This window comes from Phyllostomus hastatus, unplaced genomic scaffold, assembly GCF_019186645.2.
Source record: "Phyllostomus hastatus isolate PE091 unplaced genomic scaffold, TTU_PhHast_1.1 phas_scaffold_78, whole genome shotgun sequence".
Taxonomy (NCBI): Eukaryota; Metazoa; Chordata; class Mammalia; order Chiroptera; family Phyllostomidae; genus Phyllostomus; species Phyllostomus hastatus.
In genome coordinates this window covers 55,988,265-56,012,700 of record NW_025334041.1, presented here as the reverse complement: position 1 = coordinate 56,012,700, position 24,436 = coordinate 55,988,265, and the positions used below count along the sequence as shown (strand labels likewise).

General features: G+C 38.2%; 1 protein-coding gene across 1 annotated transcript in view; it reads left to right on the top strand.

Annotated features, from left to right (window-relative positions):
* Window positions 1-24,436, top strand: part of GLI3 (GLI family zinc finger 3) — a 284,734-nt gene that overhangs the window by 193,225 nt on the left and 67,073 nt on the right. Inside the window, exons 5-7 of the mRNA XM_045827801.1 lie at window positions 1,589-1,794; window positions 5,483-5,629; window positions 10,269-10,470. Coding sequence (XP_045683757.1) covers window positions 1,589-1,794; window positions 5,483-5,629; window positions 10,269-10,470 — 555 coding nt within the window. The remainder of the gene's footprint in view (window positions 1-1,588; window positions 1,795-5,482; window positions 5,630-10,268; window positions 10,471-24,436) is intronic.

The following is a 24,436-nucleotide window of genomic DNA, read 5'->3' as shown; positions in this document are numbered from 1 at the left end:
AGATTTTATTTAAAGTATAAGTAATTTTACTGATTTCTGAGTGAATGTGGAAAGCCTCAAGTTGTTTTGAAGAGAAAGCTATTTTCTGGTGCTGAGTTTTCACTCATCCCACATGTAAATTTAGAAAACTGGATTTTTATTTTATTTCACCAAAAGTGGCATCTGAATAACATATAAAAAGTTTCTTTTTATAGTTCAAAATAAAAAAAAAGATTAAGAAGAAGTAAGCAAGAAAATCTCTCCCCTCTCATCCCCATATTTCAGTCTCTTTTATTTTCTACTGAGAGAAAATTCATTATCTGATTTTTGATTTCATTTATTTCAGTGCCTCTGCTGTGCACTTAACTTGGTAGAGATGGCTTCTTCCAAGATTGTATTCTGACAGGGTGATGGGGTCTAGAGCCCAGCCGTCAGTATGCACTTGCTTTGAGAGGCAAGATGAGAAAATATGTTTCCCCTTCCTTTCATTTTAACTCTTAAAGCCAGTGGCACAAGGGGAATTTGCCATTCACAGTAGATCTGTCTGTATCTTGGCTTCTCCTTTTTATGGCCTTGCCCTCCATGAATGAGAAAAAGGAAAGTGCAAAGTGTTTAACCTGTCATGGTCGGTTCACTGGATTATCCACACAAAACAATTTCTATTTAAGAGGGAGCAAGGCAGAGAGGAGAATTATACAGACTGACCATTCTAGAAATGCCTGTCCCAGGGGCTTCAGGGATCCTGTGGGGAGTACCAGGAGGGGTTTGACAACAAGGTGTATTTGAGAATTTATGTTCATCAGCTTAAAGTTACAGTCTACTTTAGCTCAGTATAACCAAGACATGAGCTTGATCAAAACCTCATTCTTTGCCAACTTTCTAACCCCAGGAGCACTTAATTTTTGATTATTCACTGAACATGGCTAATCAGGATGTCATGTGAAACATGAGTGTGAGAGGAAGCTGACTCTCACTGCTACCTTTCAGAGAGAAGGAGTTGGGTTCAGCAAAGTGAGATACAGATCTGTAGAACTGGTTTTACTCATACTGCAAAACTTAGTGTAAAGCCCGAGCGTGGATATATTAGAGTGTGTGATTTCACATTTTTTACAGACTTTTGCAATTAGTCACCTTTCCTATTTGTGGGCAACTTTGCCATATTCATGCTCAGCCTTACAGTCAGACATATTTGCTTTTTTCTCTTCTCTTTCTTTTTAATGCAGCACCATGATGGTGAGAGGTAAGTTCTTAATGGTGAACTTAGTATTCAGGTCAAATGAAAATTATGAACTCAGCAGCTACTTTAAGTTCAGATGCTTTTTTCTTTAGTATTTCTTCTAATCAGAAAAGCCAAAGGCAGCCCTTTATTTTTCTATATTCTAAGTGTCATAAGATATCTCAAAGGTCAGTTTTCTTTGGCAAATAATTGTATAGTAGTGTTCTACCTGCATTATGTCTCCTTGATTTTAAGGTACTAAAATATATATATGCCTGATATTCCCCCCCAAGACACTTAAAATTCACTTAAGCTCTTATTTTTTTCACAGCCTCTACCTATGGGGATACTTGTTTCAAGCATACCTCTGTATCTTATTTTCTTTTTACCTAGGCCTTCTGCTTTATCTAGTAGCCCAACATATTCGGACCTGCCCTTCATTAGGATCTCCCCACACCGGAACCCTGCTGCAGCTTCGGAGTCCCCATTCAGCCCTCCACATCCTTACATCAACCCTTACATGGACTACATCCGGTCTCTGCACAGCAGTCCATCCCTCTCTATGATCTCTGCAGCCCGGGGGCTGAGTCCCACAGATGGTAAGTCTCAGACCAACCCATTCTGCTTTCACACATCACAACACCTTCTCCCTCTGCCTCATCTGGGACATGGTGTTGAGTAGCTTTGATATTTATTGAGTGTTTCCCATGTGCCAGACACTGTGCTAAATGCTTTAAGTGCGTGCTTTTATTTCAATGTAGGGACACCTCCATGAGGTGGGGTTATAATCTCCATTTTCAGGTAAAGATAGCAGTGTGCAGAGGGGCCAAATAATTTGCATCCTGGTCCATGGCTAGTAAGTGACAGAGGTAGAACTCAAAGCCAGATCTCACTTACTATAAAATCCTTGTTCTTATTGATTGTTTTGTTCTGTAGCTTCACAGAAGTTTAGGTTGGCCCAGTAGCCGTTCATACAGTGTGTGTGTGTAACCAGTGCCTTTTGCTCACTGTTTGATATATACTTTTCTGTTCTACATGTCTGATAGGCACATTTATATGCATGTGTCTATTAGAGCAGCTTTTCTCAAACTCCAGTGTGCATATGGATCACCTGGGTGTGGTGATAAAATATGATTCTGTGTGGGGTGAGTCCAAGAGGAGCCTGAGCACTTCTGAAAATCTCTCAGATGATGTTAGTGCTGCTGGTCCATGGACCACATGCTGAATAGCAAGGTCTTAGAGAACTTGATGGTGCAGACGTATTGCAGCATGTGCTATCTATTCTCAATCATGCCAAACAAAAACTAGAACAGGGAAGTGGTGGGAAAAGAAACAAACTCTGTAATAAATGAACCTTAACTCTATAATACCTGATGCTCATTTTAGGCTCTCAAGTATAAAATTCTGGTTGGTTCTGTTAGCCTCCTAATTAATTACTTTGACATGACTCTTTTTAATTGGAGTCATGTATTCTGCAATTGTCAAGTTCTAAACCATTTCTTCCGTTCAGGAAGAACATTTCCCATTGCATATACACATGTGCAAACTCACTTGCCCACAATTCCCAGAGCCCAAATTAAGGTCCATAATTGCATAAGCCTTATTGATTGCAGATAGTAGTAGTTTTGAGTTCTCTATAGCAGGTCACAAATCGCCAACGCTTTTTTCAGAGCACAGAGCAACACTGTGCAGTCCATCTCACTGAGCAGTATTTGAAGTGGCCCTGTATTGTCCCCATTTTCCATGCTAACCACTTTTTGAGGCCTGCTGTGCCAGGTGGAAATAGTATATGGGAAAACTGCATGAGGTTGCACAGTAAACATCTACTTAGTTGTACTTCCAGGAATAGCAAGTGCTCCGGGAATAGCAATCAGCTTGTTGCAAGGCACCTAAAGAGAAAAAGTTTTGCCATTTGGACGAGATTCACATACGGTATTTTCTTTCAGTTTATTGAGATATAACTGACATAAACACAAAACACATAAACACGTAAGTTTAAGGTATATAGCATAATGACTTACATATTTTGTGAAATGATTATCACAGTATAATCACAGTTATATAGATACAAAAAAGAAAAAGTGTTTTTCCCCCATGATGAGAAACTTTAGTATTTATTCCTAGCAACTTTCAGATATACCATATAGCAGTGTTAACTGTGTTCATCATGTTATACATTATATCTCCAGTTCTTATTTATCTTACAGCTGGAAGTTAGTTAAGATTCACATTTTAAACATAAAATTGTCAAGAGAGTCATGTGCAAGTCATGTTCTGCTAGGGATTTGGTTTTAGAATGGGGAAAATGGAGAGTCAACTCCATGGAGTACTTGGCAGTTTATGGAAATGATTAACAAGAAGGACAGAGGGAGAGAGTGATAAGGGAGGTCAGCTAACAATGGACTTGAAATTGTGCCTGGCTCGCTGAAATTTAGTTGAGCTACTGAAAGTAAGACCTCTAGTTAAAGCATCTTATCTTCTGCTATCCATAGTATTTCATGATGAGTGTGAATAAGATATTTTTTGATTGGGGTTATACCTTCCTCCTCCTGCCTTGAGTCCAGTAATAGACAAATAAAGTTAAGTCACTAATATTATTCTCTTGTGGTCTCAGAGTTTTTAATATACATCTATGTCTTTGTAATATATAAAAGTTTTATTGGTATACAAGTAATACACAAAGTTATTGCTAAAATGCCAGTTTTTCTACATAGTTAATTGCAAAACTAACTTTTATTAATGGAATGGTATGGGCTATTAAGCACTTTAAATGCATCATTGCATTCACTGCTCCCAGCAACCTCATAGAGCAGTAAGAGGTAGAGCTGGCATTTGTATCTAGATCTTCACAAATCTGGAGACCACACTTTGAACCTCTGCAATATCCTATGAGTTTTGCATGTAAATTGGCAGTTGGAAACCAGTTATTATCCCACTCCTATAGAGCTAACTCTTGCCAGTAAATTCCTCCATATTAGTAGGTATATTTTCCTTCTTGATTTTGTAGTGAAAAAAAGAGCTTTTAAATTATGAAGCACAAAATTGCAGCTTTTCACCTAATTGTGTGTTATTGAAGCTGTGTTGACTATTCCACCTGTAAGTGGTGGGTCCTCCATGTATTGAGAACTGACTCAGACACTCCTGTCAGAAAGCTGAGAGAAGTATGTTAAGCATCTAGAAAGAAATCATAGTTGTTTAAGTTGTCAACTACTGTAAGGAATGTGAACATCCAGTGATTTTATATAAGAAACAATTTTGTTTTGTAAGGCAGACATGGGAATGACTTTACTATATACATACATTTTAATCATTTTAAATTCTTGGTGGTTTCTTTAAACTGTGGGGTTGCAAAAAATAATTTTTCTCCCACCTTCTATGTTCTTATGGCTGGGCTAATAATTAATATGAGATAGAGTAGCTGGAAAAATGCCCCTAATTTATTACAGATGTACTTGTAGGAGTGCCATAAAAATATGAGACCTGAACACACATTTGAGGTTTATGTGCTATTCTGGAAAGAGGGGAGATAGACAGGGGCCTGGGGTTTCAAATGGACAGTAGGCAACTTAACAGGTAGATGAGAAAGAGCATACATATGGGAAACAAATACTTTATGGGCCACCCAGAAACAATTGGACACAGAAAGATGTCCTTTTTTAGATTTCACTCTATGTGCTACACTTAATTTATATTATGATGCTAAATAATTCTCCCTTTTAAAAAATGGTAAGAAGGGAGAGGTGGTTAAGTAGTAAAAAGGGAAATTTTTTAAAAACATTTGAATTACAGTTAACATTTATATCATATCAGTTTTAGATGTACAGCATAATGTTCACACAATTAAATAATTTACAAAATGATCCCCTGATAATTCTAGTACCTAGATGTATTCTCTCTCTTTTTAAGCAGGTTTTTCTTTCAGAATTCCTTTAGGCATGTAGGGAAGAGGGTGAAAGTTTCTTTCTGAGTCTTTTGTTTCATAACAACCAACTTAAAATCAATACCCCAAAATGTATATTTTGTGGTGACGAAACTTTTATGCCTTCAAAACTAACCTCAAATATTTTATAATGTATTTCATTTTTTTCTATTCTTTTTCCTTCAGTTTTATTTTCGAATAAAAGATATTTGGTAGAATTTAGTGAAAGCACAATTTAAATTAAAGGAATTTTTCTACAATGAGCCATAAAAGGAATTATTGATGCAGACAGACTACATAACAAATGTACTTTATTGACCTTCTTTCAACCTGTAACCATACTTTTCTTGTGTTGCCTTCTCTTCTAGCGCCACATACTGGAGTGAGTCCAGCAGAGTACTATCATCAGATGGCTCTGTTAGCCGGACAGCGCAGCCCCTATGCAGACATCATTCCGTCGGCTGCCACTACTGGTGCTGGGGCCATCCACATGGAATATCTTCACGCCATGGAGAGTAAGTGATGGAGCTGTTTTTTGCAGGAGTGGCAAATGCTAACTCATGAAACGGAGAGGAAAATGCAAAGATTAGGTAATTGTCTAACTTTACCATCCAGAGGAAGAGGAGGAGTCATCAATACTAGGTGCTCTGGTTCCCTTGGTTTTCTAGGAAGCTGCCACAGATTTGGGCGTCTTGGGAATTCCTGTTTAGCTTGGGAACAAATTGGAAGGTACAGCCCATAATAATTTGGCAGATAAACAAAAAAAATTGTCCTGCCTTGATTGTCTTGATAACAAAATAAGGAAATGTGTTTGATTACATGAATGTATTTTGCCTAGTCATTCCTTGGTTTTATTGATTTTATGTCTTAAAAATTAATTTAAAAAAAGACCTGTACTTGGTTTGACTTCTTTTCTGAATTTGATTTCTTTTGCCTCATGTTTTCTTACATTAAAAATTACATTTCACTAAGACTTTTTATCTAGGAAAAATAAAAGGCATTTTCAAATTAGAAGACTGTTTTTGGTACGTAACAGTGGAAGAATATAGGATCATTTGATGCATTTTATATTGGTTATTTTGGGGTCCCTCAAGGCATATGATGATTTCTTTGGGTCACTTATCAAGACATATAGACAAATGGGACTATGATTATTACTTTTCAGAACATAACTGAGAGATCTCTAAGAGATCTCAGTTACAAAGATTCTTTGAGCCCAGATTCAGTTGTCAGGTGTCAGGAAGTGAAATGGTAACATCATCCACAACATACATCAGTGAAAGCCACTACCCTTTGAGAATGACAATACATGACCTTTAATACTAGGGCATATGCTTGAGATTTTATTTGTTTGTTTTTCCTAGTAGCAGTGATTAACTAGTGCTTTTCCAGCTGTCATCTATTTATGTTCTTTTGTGAAAAGGGTATATATTTGTCAACTGTCTGGCACTAGTTAGTAATTCAGTCCTGAGTCTGGAGAACATTCACACAGGGTAAAAATCTACAGCTTCAGTCTTACTTTCATGAACTAATGTAGCTATTTTACACAGTAACATAAGCTTGCACTGGTTTCCACTGGGGACCTTGTGACCACACACAAAGTGGAAAAAAAATGTTCTGTAGGGCCTTTGCTCTGTAGAGTGGAGAACTTAAATCTCAGATTCATCATAACCACATTTCAATTAGGGATTATAGAAAAAAAGTTTGGTGTTATTATGCAAATTAGTTATTTAAAAATCTTCAAATAATTAAAATAAGATAGAATCCTTGGAAGGTCAGACCATATTACCTTCCCTATTTGATGAGAATATGTTTAGTCAGGCAACAGGGGTTTTTATCTAAATAAAGGATGAAGCTACCCCTTCTCTTTGTAAAACTAATTAAAAGAATTTTAATTTGCCTAAGTATATGGTAAATTGATTGCCATTATGTAAGAATTTAGGTGTTCTATCATTCATTACATAAAAGGAAACCCCCTGCCCTGGCTGGTGTAGCTCAGTGGATTGAGCATGGGCCTGCAAAACAAAGGGTTGCAGGTTTGATTCCCAGTCAGGACACATGCCTGGGATGTGGGCCAGGTCCCCAGCAGGAGGCATGTGAGAGGCAACCACACATTGATGTTTCTCTCCCTCTCTTTCTCCTTCCCTTCTCCTCTCTCTAAAAATAAATGAAAGTATTAGAAAAAATTCCCTTAAAAAAAGGAAACTTCCTTTTCTTTGTCAGAATTTTTTATTGGGGTAGAGAAACAAAACGACAAAGCCAAACTGAAGATATCTGCACTGGAACAATACAAATTCTTGAGCTTATATTTAAAAGGGGGATAGTTTGACCAGCGAACATCTGGGCCACTTCTCTTTCAGATGTTTTGAAAATGTTTACCTTGTCTCCTCTCCCCTTCAACAGAGGATCCCAAATCACTGTCCCACAATGCTAACTTTATCTTTCTTTGCTTGGTTATTAGGGGGTTGGGAAAAGTATAATTTGGAATGTGCATAAACTACTATGTTCTTTCTTTTTAAAATAATTGAAATAGCATTTGGTTAAAGAACACATAAGAAGTATGCACAGAATTGAGGAGATTTTTCCAATAGTGAAGTGATACAATTTTAAATACTGCATTGGATGAACCTCTGTGGTAGCAGAGCCAAATTGGAATCTAGCTGGTCACTCTGACCCATTGTTCCAGATCTTGACTCCTCAACTGGCAAAAACCACAATAGACTGGTTTCCGATGAGCACCTGATTTTTAAATGTGCCAGCAATGGGTATATCTGGGTTCTAGCCAACTTTGGGATAGGGTATTTCTGTATTGCACATTAGAAATGAGTCTGTTTGATGTCTTTAATTCTACCTTTTGGGATTCAAGTGTCTTTGAAAGACAGAAGAACAAGTAATATCCCTATAAGGAACACGTTAGAGATGAGGGCACCTGATACACATTGTTTATATTAGAGAAAAATGACTTAAATGAGTGTCCCTTTTGGAGGGAAAAACTGAGGAGCTGGACCAGCCAGTTGGAGTGCAGGGTACATGGAGGAATGAACCCTGTGTTTGTCTTTGGGCAATGTGAGGGAAATATGAGGTCACTAGTGTTTTATAGCATCAGATGGCCTCCTTAGCTAGTTAGTGATTTAAAAAATTAAAGGCTTTGCAGGGGTCAGGTCTTCCTAGAATGTCCTGTTACTTCTTACTCTGCCAGTGATCCCTGAGACCCAGTGAGTCCCAGTGGGAATGGTTATTGTGAAGATTATATGGAAGTCAACCATAAGTCTAGTTTGTCCTTGGAATCATTTGGAAGTGGAATGTAATTCTTCATTGAAAAACCTGTATGATGAAATTAGCCTTACACATAAATGTGATACATTTATGTGTAAGGCAGATTCCATAATAAAAGTAGGATACTGATTTAAGCACTAAAAATGTGTATATAGTTGGGATTTCTATTTTTTGTTACTAACATGCTGTAAATCAGGTAATGAAACTATTCTAAATGAAGAAACTCAATTTTAAATGTGCCTGAAAGAAAAATTTGTGTAGGTACCACAGTCATCATTCAAATTGGTTTTCTAGCGTCGTTATACATAGATGGTACTAACTTACTAAGTTCCAGTTTGTGATTTACTTTTTATTAACTATAAAGTATATCTCTACTTCTATAATATTATCTATAGAGTTTTTATATTCATCTATTTCATTTCATTAAATTAAAGTATGTTAGAATGTGGTCTTGTGTCAAGGTCCATCCCTGATGAAGAAATTAGTAATAGATTTTCTGGAGACCATGTGAGTAGACTTTTTATATAAAGAAAGCTTACCTTTTACTTCAGTTTCTTGGGTACCATAAAATTGCCATGTTCATGTAAGCAGGTATAGCCATGCTATGACATAGAAACCCTCCATTATTACTTAAAAGTAATCATGTTTAATTTGTCCTTTGTCTACTGGGGTTATGTTCTCATTCTTTCATTAAACTTTAGTTTGATGACATTGTAATGTAAATGTAACCTTAGGAAAGCCAGGAGTGAGTCTGTGGGCCACACTGATAGCTATGCCCTGAAATTCAAATCTCTAATGTCTACTGAGTTGAAGGCAAATGGACATTAATTTTTTTAACTCTCCAGTTAAGAAGTGTTGTATTAAGTTGGCATGCATTTAAGTTGTGAGTTGTTAACCTCCAGGTTAGAATTTCATTGGCAGAATCTTCTTGAAGGTGAAAAATTCTAATAAATGTAGAGAACTAACTAATAAATCCAGAGGATTAAAATAGTCTTATCAAATCTCATTACAATGGTCTCAGGGATTTTTTCCTCCCCACCTTGGAAAATCTTTAAACAAACTACATCCCAAGATTGTAAATGTTTTTTGGTACTTATATTGTTAGACTGTCAGGATTTTAGGTTAGGGTTCCTCAGTTTTGGCACTCTGGGGGCCAGATAGTTTTTAGTTATGGGGTGGAGGCTGCCCCACACATGGCAGGGTGTTGAGCAGCATCTCTGGCCTCTACCCACTAGATGTAAATAGCACCCATGAGTTGTGTAACCAAAATGTCTCCATAGGTTGTCACATGTCCCCGGGGGGCAATATTGCCTCCTAGTTGAGAATCATTAATTTGGATAATATATTTAACAGTATTTTAATAAAGCTTTAAGTATAAAATGAATCAGATAACTAAAGAAATTGGTGGGAAATGAGTGTATAACGAAGCTGAATTTTTTAACTTAGGACACTTTATTTTTCCTTTAGTTCATTGCCTTAAAGTGATACTTGTTAGGATGGGGAGGGTGGTGTGTTGTGTAACTGTGGGAACCACTGTCTTTGTTGCTTGTGGTGAATTAATGATTGGGAATATCTAAGCAGCCATCAGAGTCATAAATCACTAGAAATGAGAGGGATAACACATAAAAGTCTTTCCCTTTTGTTTAGCAATTTATCATTTTGCCTGCACATTAATAAACAGAGCTCCCCTGAGGTAAGCCCCTGGAAGATAAATACTTCTCCCTAATTTCCTCAATTGTATCCAGTAGATCACAAGTGGGAGGAGAGTTACTTGTCATCACAAGTTGCCACTTCTTATCCTTCATTTCTTCCATACAGGCGAGTAGCAATAAATAACAAGTACTGCAGGTATTCAGGTTCTGTTTTGTTTATTAACAGGCACGAGATTCCCGAGCCCCAGGCTGTCAGCCAGGCCAAACCGAAAACGTACACTGTCCATATCACCACTATCCGATCATAGCTTTGACCTTCAGACCATGATAAGGACATCTCCTAACTCCTTGGTCACAATTCTCAATAATTCTCGCAGCAGCTCTTCAGCAAGTGGCTCCTATGGTCACTTATCTGCAAGTGCAATCAGGTATGTATTTTCCCAAAGCTGTATTTGTTTCTTTATGTATGTATTTGTTTCTTTAGTAAAACCTCAGCTCTGGACTGCACTGGGATTTGCAGTACTGACTTCCAGTGAGGAAGAATACAGCAACATGACATTGGGCCTGACCCAGAATGCAGATCAAATATCACTACACTGAATTCCAGATCCATTTACTGAGCCCACAATAATTATTTTTGCAGACTTTAGTCAGTAGTCCATATATAGAAATAGTAGTTCTTCAGTTATGATGAAATTTACTTCATAGAGACAGTGAGTATGGCAAATCTTTTAATCCTAGCCCCTCTTACTGGTTATACTTCTCAGAGGAAAAACTGACCTCATACCTGGTCGTGCAACACATGCAAGAACAAGAGGTGAAAGCAAAAGACCAGGCATGGTATAATTCACAGCTGTTACTACTGGGGTAAAGTGTGCACTGGGTAGAAGAAAGAAAAGGTGACAGCAGGGCCTTTAATCTAATGGAAAATAAGTGTGGATGACATTGTAAGGCATATCTATCACAGGAAATCCAGGGAAAAAATTTTGTCATAGTAACATACCATATTAACTAGAAATGATGAATACTGATTGTTTCTTTCAGAATGATATCAATTACAGTTTAAATTCTTTTCCTGTTCAATTATCAGCAATGCTCCTTGGCAGGCAAGTTAGTGTTTAAATGTTATAAATCCCCATCTTTATATGATGTCATTTTCTGCAGTGTTCCTTTGTTCTTTTAATATGGTCAATAAAGTATAGAAACTTGGAGCAAAGCAAATAACTCCACTTACATGATAGCAGTCAGTAGATAGAAAGGGGTTCTGTATGTTTTCAGAATTAGCCACTGGAGTCACAAATGTGTCTTTGGAGTTGGGGATATCTGTAATAAGATTCCAGCTTTGCCACCAACCATCTGTGCAGACCTGGTTTAGTGGTTGGCCTTTTGAAGTTGTTCACACCTGTAAACTAAGACAAAATACCTGTTGCATAGGAAAAAGATCATGTTTAATTAAAGCTGGTGTGGATTTGAAATTCCAAAATGAAGACCCTTACCCATAGGTAGAGCCTCAGGGAAACTGACCCTAAATGATCTATCCAGGAGACGAGCTACCATGGCCTGGTTGTGCTACCCCTGTGATCATCCCAAGTCTGGCTCTGAGACAGTATACCCACCTCAGAACTGTGACATGGCTGTTCTGCCCCTCTGGCAAATATTCCTGGTGTCATAGATTGCCCTTGACCATATAATTATTATGTGGCTTAACTAGAAATCATAGTGTCAAAGTAGTAGAAATGTGGTAGATGATAGTATTCACACAGAATCACTCAGAGTTTGCATTTTTCATGTTTCTTGTAAATTTTTCTTCCCTCTTGCTCTCTGTCCAGCTCTCTTGACTTTCTACAGCATCTAAAGGATTTAGATTAAAATATAGTGTGCAAAATACAGTGTTGTCTTTAATTTTACCCCAGCATCTTGCTAACTTTGGGATAGCCTTTGCCCAGGTAATCTGGTACTAGTACTTGAAAGATGTCAATATACTGACTGGATTACACTCTTTAACCTTCATTTCTTCCTTTATTTTTTTGTTGTACTCAATGAGTTCTCTGAGCATTCTTAATACCAGTGTTTTGAACTCTGCTCTGATAGGTTGATTGTCTCCATTTTGTTTAGTTCTTTCTCTGGGGTTTTGTTCGGTTCTTTTATTTGGGCCTTATTTCTTTGCTTCCTCAATTTGACAGCCTCTCTGTGTTTGTTTCTGTGTATTAGGTGGAGCTGCTTTTAATCCCTTTCTTAGTACTGTGTCTTACGTAGCAAAGGCATCTGTAAATTTTGTGGGGTGGAGTTTTGGTAATTGCCAGGGAGAGGCAACCTGCTTTGCTGCTCCATGGCTCTGCTCATGGGGAGAGGGGGGCAGAGGGGACGATGCTGCCGCCTAGCCACCAGAGGTCCAACTGGTGCTCACCCTGTTTCCAGTCACTTCACCCACTTCTGTATGCAATTGGTGCCCTCTCAGCTGCTGCCCTAGAGTTGGCATACATTCTGAGTCCATGAGGGCCCTTTATGTAGTGAAAGTCTAGAAGTTTCTTCTGCTGCCCAGTTCGCCACTGGTTTTTACAGCCAAAGGTAATGGGAGTTTCTCTTCCGAGTGCTGGAACTTTGAGGTGTATAGTATGGCCTAGAACTGGGCTCGCTCACACTCAGGGTCCCCCTCCCAATTTTTATCCAACACAAGTGAATGCAGGACTGTCCATTCCACTGCTGCTGCCACCACCACTGCTTGTCCACACTACACCACATCTCCATCCATCTTTGCAATCCCACCCTTCCTACGCATCTGGATGAATGTGGCTTATTTAAATCCTTGGTTATCAGACTTCCATACAGCTCAATTTTCTGACAGTCCTGGGTGTTATTTGTTTTTGAGACCTGGTTGTAATTCTTTTTATGGTTGGGTGAGGAGACGAAGCGTCTCTACCTATACCTCCATCTTGACAGGGCATCTATGAAGGTTACACAAAGTGAAATAAAGAAAAATATACAGGGAACCAAGAGTAAAAGGAAGGAAGCTGGGATTCAAATCAATGATTTGCAGCAAAAGGAAGAAATAAACATTCAACCAAGACAGAAAGAAGAGACAAGAATTCAAAGAAATAAGGAGAGGCTTAGGAACCTGTGAGACAACTTTAAATGTACCAACATCCATATCATAGGGGTACCAGAAGGAGAAGAGGAAGAGCAAGAAATTGAAAACTTATTTGAAAAAATGATGAAAGAAAATTTCCTTAACTTGGTGAAGGAAATAGACATACTAGTCCAGGAACTACAGAGAGTCCCAAACAAGTTGGGTCCAAAAAGGACCACGCCGATATACATCCTAATTAAAATGCCACAAGTTAAAGATAAAGGGAGAATCTTAAAAGCAGCAAGAGAAAAGCAGAGAGTTACCTACAAAGGAATTCCCGTAATACTACCAGCTGATTTCTCAAAAGAAACTCTACAGGCAAGAAGGGGCTGGAAAGAAGTATTCAAAGTCATGAAAAGCAAGGACCTATATCCAAGATTACTCTATTCAGCAAAGCTATCATTTAGAATGGAAGGGCAGATAAAGTGCTTCACAGACAAGGTAAAGAAAAGAATTCAACATTACTAAGCCATTATTGCATAAAATGTTAAAGAAACTTATTTAAGAAAAAGAAGATAAAAATTATGAACATTAAAATGATAACAAACTCAAAACTGTCAACAATTGAATGTAAAAAGCAAAAACAAACTAAATAAACAACCAGAACAGGAATAGAGTCATAGGTATGGAGATCCTGATGAGGGTTATCAGCTGGGAGTGGGAACAGGGAGAGGCGGGGAAAAGGTACAGGAATTAAGAGGCATAATTGGTCAATACAGGATAGACAGGGGGATGTCAAGAACAGTATAGGAAAGGGAGAAGCCAAAGAACTTACAGACACAATCCATGGATAGGAACTAAGGGGGGGATTGCTAGAAGGAAGGGGGTACTGGGTGGAGGGGGCAGAGGGGGAAAAATTGGTTCAACTGTAACATCATAATCAATAAAATATACTTAAAAAAGGTATACGAACTTAAAATTATCATAGTCCCCTGCCTCTAAGGAGCTACAACATACCTCATGATTGTCATTAGAACTGGAACAAGAGGTCCAGAGGACCTTGTTGCAGTCAGGAGACCTGGGCCATCACATCCTCCTGTTCTTTTGTGCTTTCAGGTCTTTTCCATCTGTCCTTTCTCTTGTAGTGTGACCTCTTTTTCTTTAGTACACATGTACTATATGTTAGGTTAAGATGTAGGTTTTAATGCATATAAGGTAGTACACATAACCCAAGAAGAGGAGAGCTTGCTATATAAACAATAATTATTACCAGTACTGCTTACCCATTCTTTAGCTAGAGAAATGTTACTTTGCTTCCTCTGTTCTAAGTTTCATTTTGTGAAATCTAAAAACTGTTTTGAGGACTAATCAGTAAGTAGGACAAGTGAAATGTGCATTCAGGATGCACTTAAGCTCTGCTACACAGCAGGCCTGAGGCATATTCACTGTTTTTGTCTCACAGGTTTTGGAAAGCATAGTGCTGTTCTTGTTCTATGCATCAACACAGTGGGTCTTTGCAAGAGGAGGTTGACAAAGGTCATGCCTGGTGGGCATTTGTGTCAGCACTCTGAAACCTTGCTTTTTAATTTACCCCAAACATATTTGCCTTTCATACATACATGTTTTCTAATATCTAGTCTGTTTTCGGTATTAACAGTACATAGAGGAATGATGTTAGTTGTCTAAAGTTGTCTAAACACTGACACTGTCTAAAGTGTCAGTGTTTAAGGACACACGTTGAGTTTCCTGAAGAATGTCATGGCCATTTCCTTCGCATTTCTGTCTTGTTACTCTCCAAGAGGCTAATAATACCATTCATCACTATTTGAAATTCCTGTGTTTATTCATTGTGTAATTTACTGTATGCTTTCTCCTGTAGAACATAGTACCAGAAAGCTGAGAACCGTGTATTTCTTGTTCATGGCCACACTCCATGCACCACAAAGTCTGCACTCTTGACACACCTGACACCACTCAACAAATATTTCTTTTTTTTAAAGATTTTTTAAAAGGTTTTATTTATTTATCTTTTTTAGAGAGGGAAGGGAGGGAGAAAGAGAGAGAGAGAAACACTGATGTGTGGTTGCTGGGGGCCGTGGCCTGCAACCCAGGCATGTGCCCTGACTGGGGATCGAATCTGCGATGCTTTGGTTCTCAGCCTGTGCTCAATCCACTGAGCTACGCCAGCCAGGGCTTTCAACAAACATTTCTTAAATAAATAAATCAAGGAACTCTTTAATTAGTAACTAGAATTGTAATCACCTTTATTAAAGGAATTTTTATGTCATAGATGAATAATTATGGTTTTCAGAAAGTTACAGTCTATAAGGAACATGTATAAAGGACCCATGGTAATGGACAACAGGGCAGGACTGACTGAGGGAGAGGGGGCTGGGCAGACTAGGGAGAGCAAGGAGGGAAAAGTTGGTACAACTATAATTGAACAACAAGTTATAGTCTATATGAATAGGGCATTAATATGTCCATATGTTGATAGTTATACAGAGATAGGAGGGTGGATGTAACAAAGAGATAAAAAACCTAATGTCTGTCTTAAGTTCCTATATGGTTCTTATATTAAGATAAGATAAGATAATATATACTTAATAATTCAGACTTCTATAAAAATGCCATAGAAAGCAAGTCTTAAAACAAATACTTAATTACAGTGGAACTTTGGTTCTCGAACTTAATTTGTTCTGGAAGGCTGTTTGAGAAGCAAAGTGTTTGACCTAGGAGATGTCAAGAACCAGGTTTGACTGTATGTGTTTTTCAAACATATTGTCCAACTGTTAGATCATGAATCTTTTTTTCATGTCATAACTAAAATGATAATTCAAAAACCATCACTGCATGTACTTGGAAATGATATTATAAAGTATTTACTGCCTCAAACTTCAACTTCTCTATCACCTGAAGACACCCATTAAGATGAAATGATTCACATTTATCAAATACAACATGTAATCCCCATTCTATATGGTTAAAGCTAATGTTATAGGTATACAAATAATGACATTATATTAGAAATAGTTTTTTTCTACACTAATACCTACCCCAAGAAACTGAGCTGCCATTGGAAGAGGTATTTCAAATGACACTCATTTGCCTGTAGTCTTCTGGCAAATATAAATACATAGAATGAAAAAATGAGTAACACACTCTATAAACCACCAATTACAGCTTTCTTGCTTTCAGTTTAATGGCTAAAATGAAGATGGTTTCATATCCTTAGGAGTTTTAGGTCTGACATGGCCAGGACAGATATTTCAATGAAAGGGAGTGTTGGGTGCCTAGAGCTACAGCATCAGAAGTTGTGGTAGTTTCTATTGTCAGCATTGACAAGCGCTGCCCAGTAAGCAGAGAGCAGGTTGTGTTTTCCACGTCATTCAGCATCAGCACTTTCTAACAACAGGAATAAGGATGTATCTGGCAGGTCCCTTGCCACTTCCCAAGGTAGAGTAGGAACCAGCTTGGCCTTCACAGCAACTTGGCTGTGCACTGTTGCTGGGGTCAACATGTTTATGTTGAAGAAACAATGCAAAAATGAGTTGGTTGGGAAATAGAGGAATACAATGCCAAATTACCAGTGTCCTCAAAACTGTCTGATTGTATCTTCTAAGAATTAGAAGACAACCTTCTCTCCCCCCAGCATCAGTGTAAATAATTAATATTTGCTAACAAAGATAGTTTTCATTTACTCTCAGATGTGGTCATTGGTTTTATATAGTACTTTTTTTTAAATCAGTTACTCATTCGTTCCCTAAATACTTAACTGAATCTGTGTGCTAGTCACTGAGCTGGTCATGGGGGCTACAAAAATAAGTGAGAGACATGACCAATGTCCTCATGGAACTCACATAGGGAAAAGCTTCTAATTAGATACAAATGAATGAGTGGAGCTGATGTTGTTCTGAATGGGTAGTTCGGTTTTTGAGGGACTGTCAGCAGCTCAGGGCTCCAGATGGAAGTAAACACAGGGAAGTGTTTACCTGTACCAAAATACAAGGTCGGAAGTGAGCAGGGATCAAGTTATACACGGTGTCCTGGATCATAGATCCAGGAACAGGGGCTGCATTGTTGTAGGGATAAGAAAGCTGATGGTCAAGGAGGTTATTGGGCTGAATGAAAGGCACTCAGTTACTTATGGGGCAGAACCTGGTGAGTGTAACTTTGAACTTCCTTTTTCTGTCCCTCAAGTAGGAGGTACAACTACAGAAATTGGTGAGAAGCACCATTTACAGTAGAGAAATAATATCTGATGATGTTTTAAAAAATTTAATTATGTTTATATTAATATATTATCCTAACCAGTGCTTTCAGCCAGATCTCATTGGAGAGTGTGTCACTGCCCTTCATAGTCCTGGAGGTTTTGTCTGTTTGGCAAATACCTTTTAAAGCCTTTAGAACACTTTGTTCATGTAAGGCCAAATGCCTAGTGGATTTCTGTCTATAGTATTATTTGAAAAATGTATTTCCCACTGTAAACATTGGGGGCCACACATACTATTTTGTGAGTATGTAGGCCTTTATTTGTGAGCTCATGACTTTTGAGGCTGCTGGATTTTCTAGTAAATGTGCTGTGGAAGCTGTTATGGATGCCAATGGAAACCTTATTTATTTATTTGTTTCAAATAGAAGTGCCTGCATGTTAAGTGTGTCCCTAACCTACCTATACACAAATAATAATAGCTGTTGGCTCATTCTCTACAAAACTGGAAAGAACTGTTCTTACTTTGAATGGTGTTTTTACTTTGAATGGCAGTGGTTGAGCAATAAATTTCACAGCTGTAACCTGAAAGTGGATGCCCTTGTTAGTACAACAGCCACAAAGTTGTTTTATTTTTATTTTAGAGAGAGGGTAAGGGAGCAAGAAAGAGAGGGAAAGAAATGGTAACTGATTGCCTCCTGTAAGCGCCCCAACTGCAGGCAGAGCCTACAACTCGGGCATGTGCCCTGACTGGGAACTGAACCAACGACCTTTCGCTCTGTGAGATGACTCTCAACCAACTGACCCATGCTGGCCAGGGCTCACAAAGTTGGTTTAGACTAGTACTTCTTGTCCCACTTCCTCTCTCTCCTTTTGAAGTCATTTTCTCAAATTGTGGGGTCCTCATGTTACTGCAGTGTTGACTGTTGCCTAATTCTACCTGCAATACTGGTTTTATGAGCTGAAGTTGGGAGGGAGATGAGATACTGAAAAGTAAATCTCAGCATTGGATCCTTCAGCATACAGAAAATAGACTTTTACTGCAGCATGAACTATTTTAAAAATTCACATCTGAATGAAATTTAACAACCAGGGCAGTTGAAAAAATAGTGTTTTTATAGGTAGTTAAGAGATGATTTTACATTTAAAACAAGACATGTTTTAAAAATTCAGTGAGGCCACATATTCTTTACTCTTCCCATGGGAAAGAGGTGCTGCCTGTGTGATAGGAGCCTTCCAAGTACCACCTACTTTTGACTCTATGGTGGTTTAGCTCTTCGCCTGGCCAGCCCAGGGTTGAAACCCCCCATGTCATGATGGGGTTCCAGAGCTGAATCTGGAAATGGATGAGCCTTTCTGCTGAAGGAAATATAAACAAAATATGGAGAGTATTACTCAGTTACACAGCCTCCTTCATCCTTTCTCCATATACCAGTACGTTGCATATTAACACAAAGGACTGCACTGCAAATATAGCACTGCAAATCTGTGGAAGAGAAATTCCCATGGCAACTCTAAGGAAAAACTATTACTTTAGAGAAGGGTTAAAATGCCATGTGGATTAAAGTTATTAGACAAAATTGAAACTTTTACCTTTAAGTATTCAGTGACTAGGTGACCAACCTCTTGCTACCTTTCTTATCATTCCTCAAATTTTTCCTTCATTTTTATTTGAAAACAGTTTCCTTAATATTATAATTAACTGTTTATCCCTCCAAAATAAAGGTCTGCAGCAGGCCAAATTATGCTACTGTATTTATGGTACATTAAGTTATCCAGTACAGTTTCTCCCTTCTTAACCCCCATCACATATAGAATTCCTAAAGTGTTTTTAAAACACATTATGGACCTTTGCATATGCAATTTTAATTGGGTTTTATCCCTTTGACTTGAATCTAAATACTCCTATGTGTATGGAGGGGGGTTGAATAAATGCTTAATTATTTTCTACAACATGAACTTTTAAGTGTGCCATTTATATATCATTCCAGGAATTAAATATGAATTTTATTTACACATTGATGACAAGGGTTTCTGTACAAATGTTGACTCACATCACTTCCTTGGCTTGAAAAAAATAATGTTTCTTATAGTAGTCAAACATGATTATAGATTTCAAAGTTTTATGTACTGATATTAATTAATATATAATTTTCCAGATGCAAATAATTATTTTACTCCTTAGAAATTTAAATGGGATATAAAGAAAATATTCAGTTAAAACTTGCTGAATTAATGAATGATATAGTGCATGGATTTTATGGTATTTATTTTAGTTGTTTAGCATCCTTCCTTTCTACTTATACCCAAATTTTAACCAAATGGGGATAACTGTTGAGATTTCCAGACAAAAAGACTTCCAGGTAAGTGAGGTGCTACTGTGCTTTTTACTTCGATATTAAGAAACAAGGCCCAGTTTGCCATATTTGACCACATTTTGTAAAAACTGTTGACAAAACTTATGATTTTTGATAGAGAATTTAAAAAAAAGTCAGACAGTTCCAGCCAAGATGGAGGCATAGGTAGAAACACTTCACTTAATTGCACAACCAAAAGGAGGATAACAACCAATTTAGAAACAAAAAACAACCAGAACAGCAAAAAAAAAAAAATCAAACTACATGGAAGTCTGACAAAGTGTTAAAGAAACATTCACCCACACTGGTATACCTGAGGGGCAGAGACATGCAGCCCAGGGCAGTGAGGACACGCAGCAGGGTGGTAGAGCAGGAGAGCAAGGCTGCAGCTGGCTGACTGGGCAGTCCCACAGTGAGTTCGGATAAGCCATGAGGAACAACTGCGGAGTGGGACAGAGTAAGCAACCCAGCTTTCCAGTGTGGGAAACTAAAGCCTCAAAACCTCTGGCTGTAAAAACCTGTGGGGCTTGTAGTGGTAGGAGAAACTCCCAGTCTCACAAAAGAGTTCATTGGAGAGGCCCATGAGGTCCTAGAATATACACAAACCCACCCACAAGGGAATCAGCACCTGAAAGGACACAGTCCACTTGTGGGAAACAAGGACAGTGACAAAGTGGGGTGAGAACCAAGCAAAAGCATTGTTCCTTCTCTGACCTGTTCCCCACATACAGTGTGGCAATACAGAGAAGTTGGTTGCCCTGCCCTGATGAATACCTGAGGCTCCATCCCTTACAATGTAACATGTTTTTCAAGACAAAGAAATGTGGCCCAAATGAAAGAACAGGTCTAAACTCCAGGAAAAGAAAAAAAAAAGTAAGCAAGGAGGAGATAGCCACCCTATCAGATGGAGAGTTCAAAACACTTATAATCAGGATGCCCACAGAAATGATTGAGTGAGGTCACAATATGAAGGAAGAAATGAAGGCTAATCAAAGTGAAATAAAGGAAAATATGCAGGGAACCAACAACGAAGGGAAGGAAACTGGGATTCAAATCAATGACTTGGAACAAAAGGAAGATATAAACATCCAGCCGGAACAGAATGAAGAAACAAGAATTCAGAAAAATGAGGAGAGGCTGAGAAACCTCTAGGACAACTTTAAATGTCCCAACATCTGAGTCATAGGGGTGCCAAAGGAGAAGAACAACAGCAAGACATTGAAAACTTATTTCAGCAAATAATGAAGGAAAGCTTCTCTGATCTGGCAAAAGAACTAGACATACAAGTCCAGGATGCTCAGGGAATCCTAAAGAAGTTGGATCCAAGAAGAAACACAAAGACACATCACAGTTTAGTTACCCAAGATGAAAGGCAAGGAGAGAATCTTAAAAGCAGCAAGAGAAAAGGAGTTAACCTACAAAGGAGTTTCCATATGACTATCAACTGATTTCTCAAAAGAAACTTTACAGGCAAGAAGGGGCTGGAAAGAAGTATTCAGAGTCATGAAAGGCAAGGACCTACATCCAACATTACTCTATCTAGCAAAGCTATCATTTTGAATGAAAAAGCATATAAAGTGTTTCCCAGACACAATAAAGTTAAAGGAGTTCATCATCACCAAGTCTTCATTATATGAAATGTTAAAGGGACTTATTTAAGAAAAAGAAGATAAAAAACTATTAACAGTAAAATGGCAACAAACTCAAAACTACCAACAACTGAACCTACAAAACAAAAACTAAGCAAAACTACTAGAACAGGAATAGAATCACAGAAAGGGAGATCATATGGAGGGTTATCAGTGGGGAGGAGGGGGAGAATGGGGGAAAAGTTACAGGGAATAAGAAGCATAGTTTGTAAGCACAACATAGACATAGAGAGGTTAAGAATGGTATAGGAAATGGAGAAGCCAAAGAATTTGTATGTACAACCCATGGACATAGACTGAGCTGGCGGGGGCGGGGCGGGTTATGCTGGAGGGTTGGAGGCTGCAGGATGGAAGGGGATAAAGGAGAACAAAATTTGGAACATTTGTAATAGCATAATCAATGAAATATACTAAAAAAAGAGACCAGCAGAATAAAACACAGTCCTTAGTTTTACTAAACAAACAAACAAAAACAAAATCACCATCAAAACTTTCTTAAAGATTCAGACTTTGGGAATTTGAATTTTAAATCTTTGGAAGTAGAAGAATTGGTTCCCACTCAGACAACAGTGTTTTGATCATTTTTAATTTAGCTCTGAGCTGAATTTAAAGGTGGAAGTGACTGTGAGTAATTATCTTTACTTAGACGTGCTCAGAACTCTGTCCCTGTGTCACTGCAGACAGCAGAATGCCCCTTTAAGGTATTCTATCAAACAAAAATCAGTAACCATAAATCTGTCCTGATTGATACAAGTTATTTTTGGTGTGAGGATACCACCAGGACAAATTATAGCTAGAGATCTAAAATCCACATTTTTTTTCTTTTTCAGTCTTTAGTAAAATAAAGGGTAAAATAATGTTTGGATTAATTTATTCTGGCTTTATAAATGTTGTCCTGGAAGAGTGTTTTTGAAAAAGGTTTCACAAAGAACAATAGTTTCTAGAAGCTCCTCCAGATACCACTGCACACTGTCTGAAGTAGGACATTGGGAACACATATTTGCATATTGCATAATTAATATTAACTCCACACTCCAGACTGTTGAACCCTCATTCCTCAGACTTTAATGATTTTGCTACCTCTTTTTCTTTTTCTCCATAAAACTTATTTTTGGATTGTTATCTCAGGAGGCATGTGACCATGGTAGTTCGTTGCTTAGGAAGACCTGGGCCATCTCATACTTTCTAGAAATCTTACTAACTATAGATTAACAGTTTTAAGTCACATTGTTATAATCATTTGTGTCTTTTTAAATATCCTATTTTTCATGTAGTCATGTAGAAAAGAAGTGAAAGTTATAAAAATATTTTTAATCGTACTTAAAGAATGTTGAGTGAAGAGAATTTCGAAGTCAGAATAGAAAATTAACTTCTATATAAGTGATCCATAAGAAAGAATACACTTAGCAGAAATGTAAAGGCTTGAGGTAATAAAGCTCAGGTAGACCAAGCTTTAGATTAAACTCGGTCCTTGTTTAGAGGAGACAGAAGAGATTTGTAAAAATTTTCAACAATATTGATACTCTTTGTTTCTAGGAAATTATGGAATAAATACAGGAACCATTTAGGATTTTGTAAGGCTTCTAAAGGTACAACTTACTTTTTAAAAATTCAGACCTCTGTAATCAGCAAAATCTTTTGTCAGCTGCTGAAGTTTGTAGAAAGATGTGAATGTAGACACTAACTAGTTTTGTTTATGTAATACTGTTTTACAGATATATCAAATTGTAGTTTACAGAGGAAAACAAGTTTTTCTTTAAAACTATTCTGAGTGTGGTAGACAATAATGGCTTCCAAAAATGTCCATGTCTTAATCCCTGGAACCCATGAACATGTTGCCTTATGTGGCAAAAGAAATTTTGTGGCTTTGATTAAGTTAGGGATTTTGAGATGAAGAGATTATCCTGGATTATTCAGGTGGCCTTAATGAAACCACAAGGGTCCTTATAATAGTGAGGTGGGAGATGTCAGGTGAGAGTGAGAGGAGAAGGGGGCTAGGAGCCTAGGATGTCAGCAGCCTGTAGAAGCTGAAAGAAGCATGGTGCCTAAAGACTCCAGAGAAACAGCCTTGTACACCTGTTTGAGACTCTGACCACCAGAGCTGTGAGATAATGCGCATGTGTTGTTTTAAACCACTAAATTTGTGGTAATTTGTTTCAGCAGCAATGAGATATTAATACATTACCGAAGTTATTCAGTCACTCTTTGTCTCAAAATTGGGTGCCTGCCACATGCCAGGCAATATTCCAGGCACCAGGGGTCAGGAGGGAGTAGGACAGAGCAGGGCCCAATTCACCTAAACCACACAACATTCTAGAGGGTGAGAGAGAATGTTAGTTCAGACAGTGCTGTGTGCTGTGGTGAGAGTAAAATTGTAAAACAATAGAAAATTATTTGGGCAAGGTGCTGCAAAAGGGCTCATTTTGATGGAGATGAGGATATCGGTTTCAGCTGGCTTCTCTTTCTGAGGAGGTGACATTTAAGCCATGACCTCAGTAATAAAGGAAGCAGCTATGCTGAGTTTTTGGAAGGACACAGCAATTACTGGTGTGCAGAGACTTACAGGCAGAGCTTCTTCTGATGACAGCTCACCACCAGTCAGGGTCACAGAGCAGGACGTGATAGCCGGCTCAGCTCTCCTGGCCCAACACTGGCAAGAAGTCCTCTTGAGGTTCTTTTCATGCATGTGGGAGGGGGGACATCTTGGGCAGTGCCCAGTCATTGCCCACTCATTGCGCATCCTCTGCTGTTTCCTTACAAAACGTGGTCAAAAACTTCACAGTTTGCTTAGAGAGCAAGAGGACCCTTGGCTTTCAAATCCATGCACCAATGCTGTGACAAAGTCAAGAACGTCTCTTCTGTCATCACATTCTAAATAACCTTTGTAATCTGAAGCACCTTGAGGAGCCAGCAGCACCACCAGTGCTTCTTGGTTGAGCTCAGGCCTCCATATGTGCCTTATGGAAGAGAAGGTTTCTGTTGCTAGCTTATTACGAAGAAGCAGTGACAGCTGAAAATCACTTGTTCCCTCTGTATGTTCTCTATCCTTTGGAATCAGATCATATGGGTTTTGGAGAATGTTTATTCCTGCTGCCTGGTTTTACCAGCCAA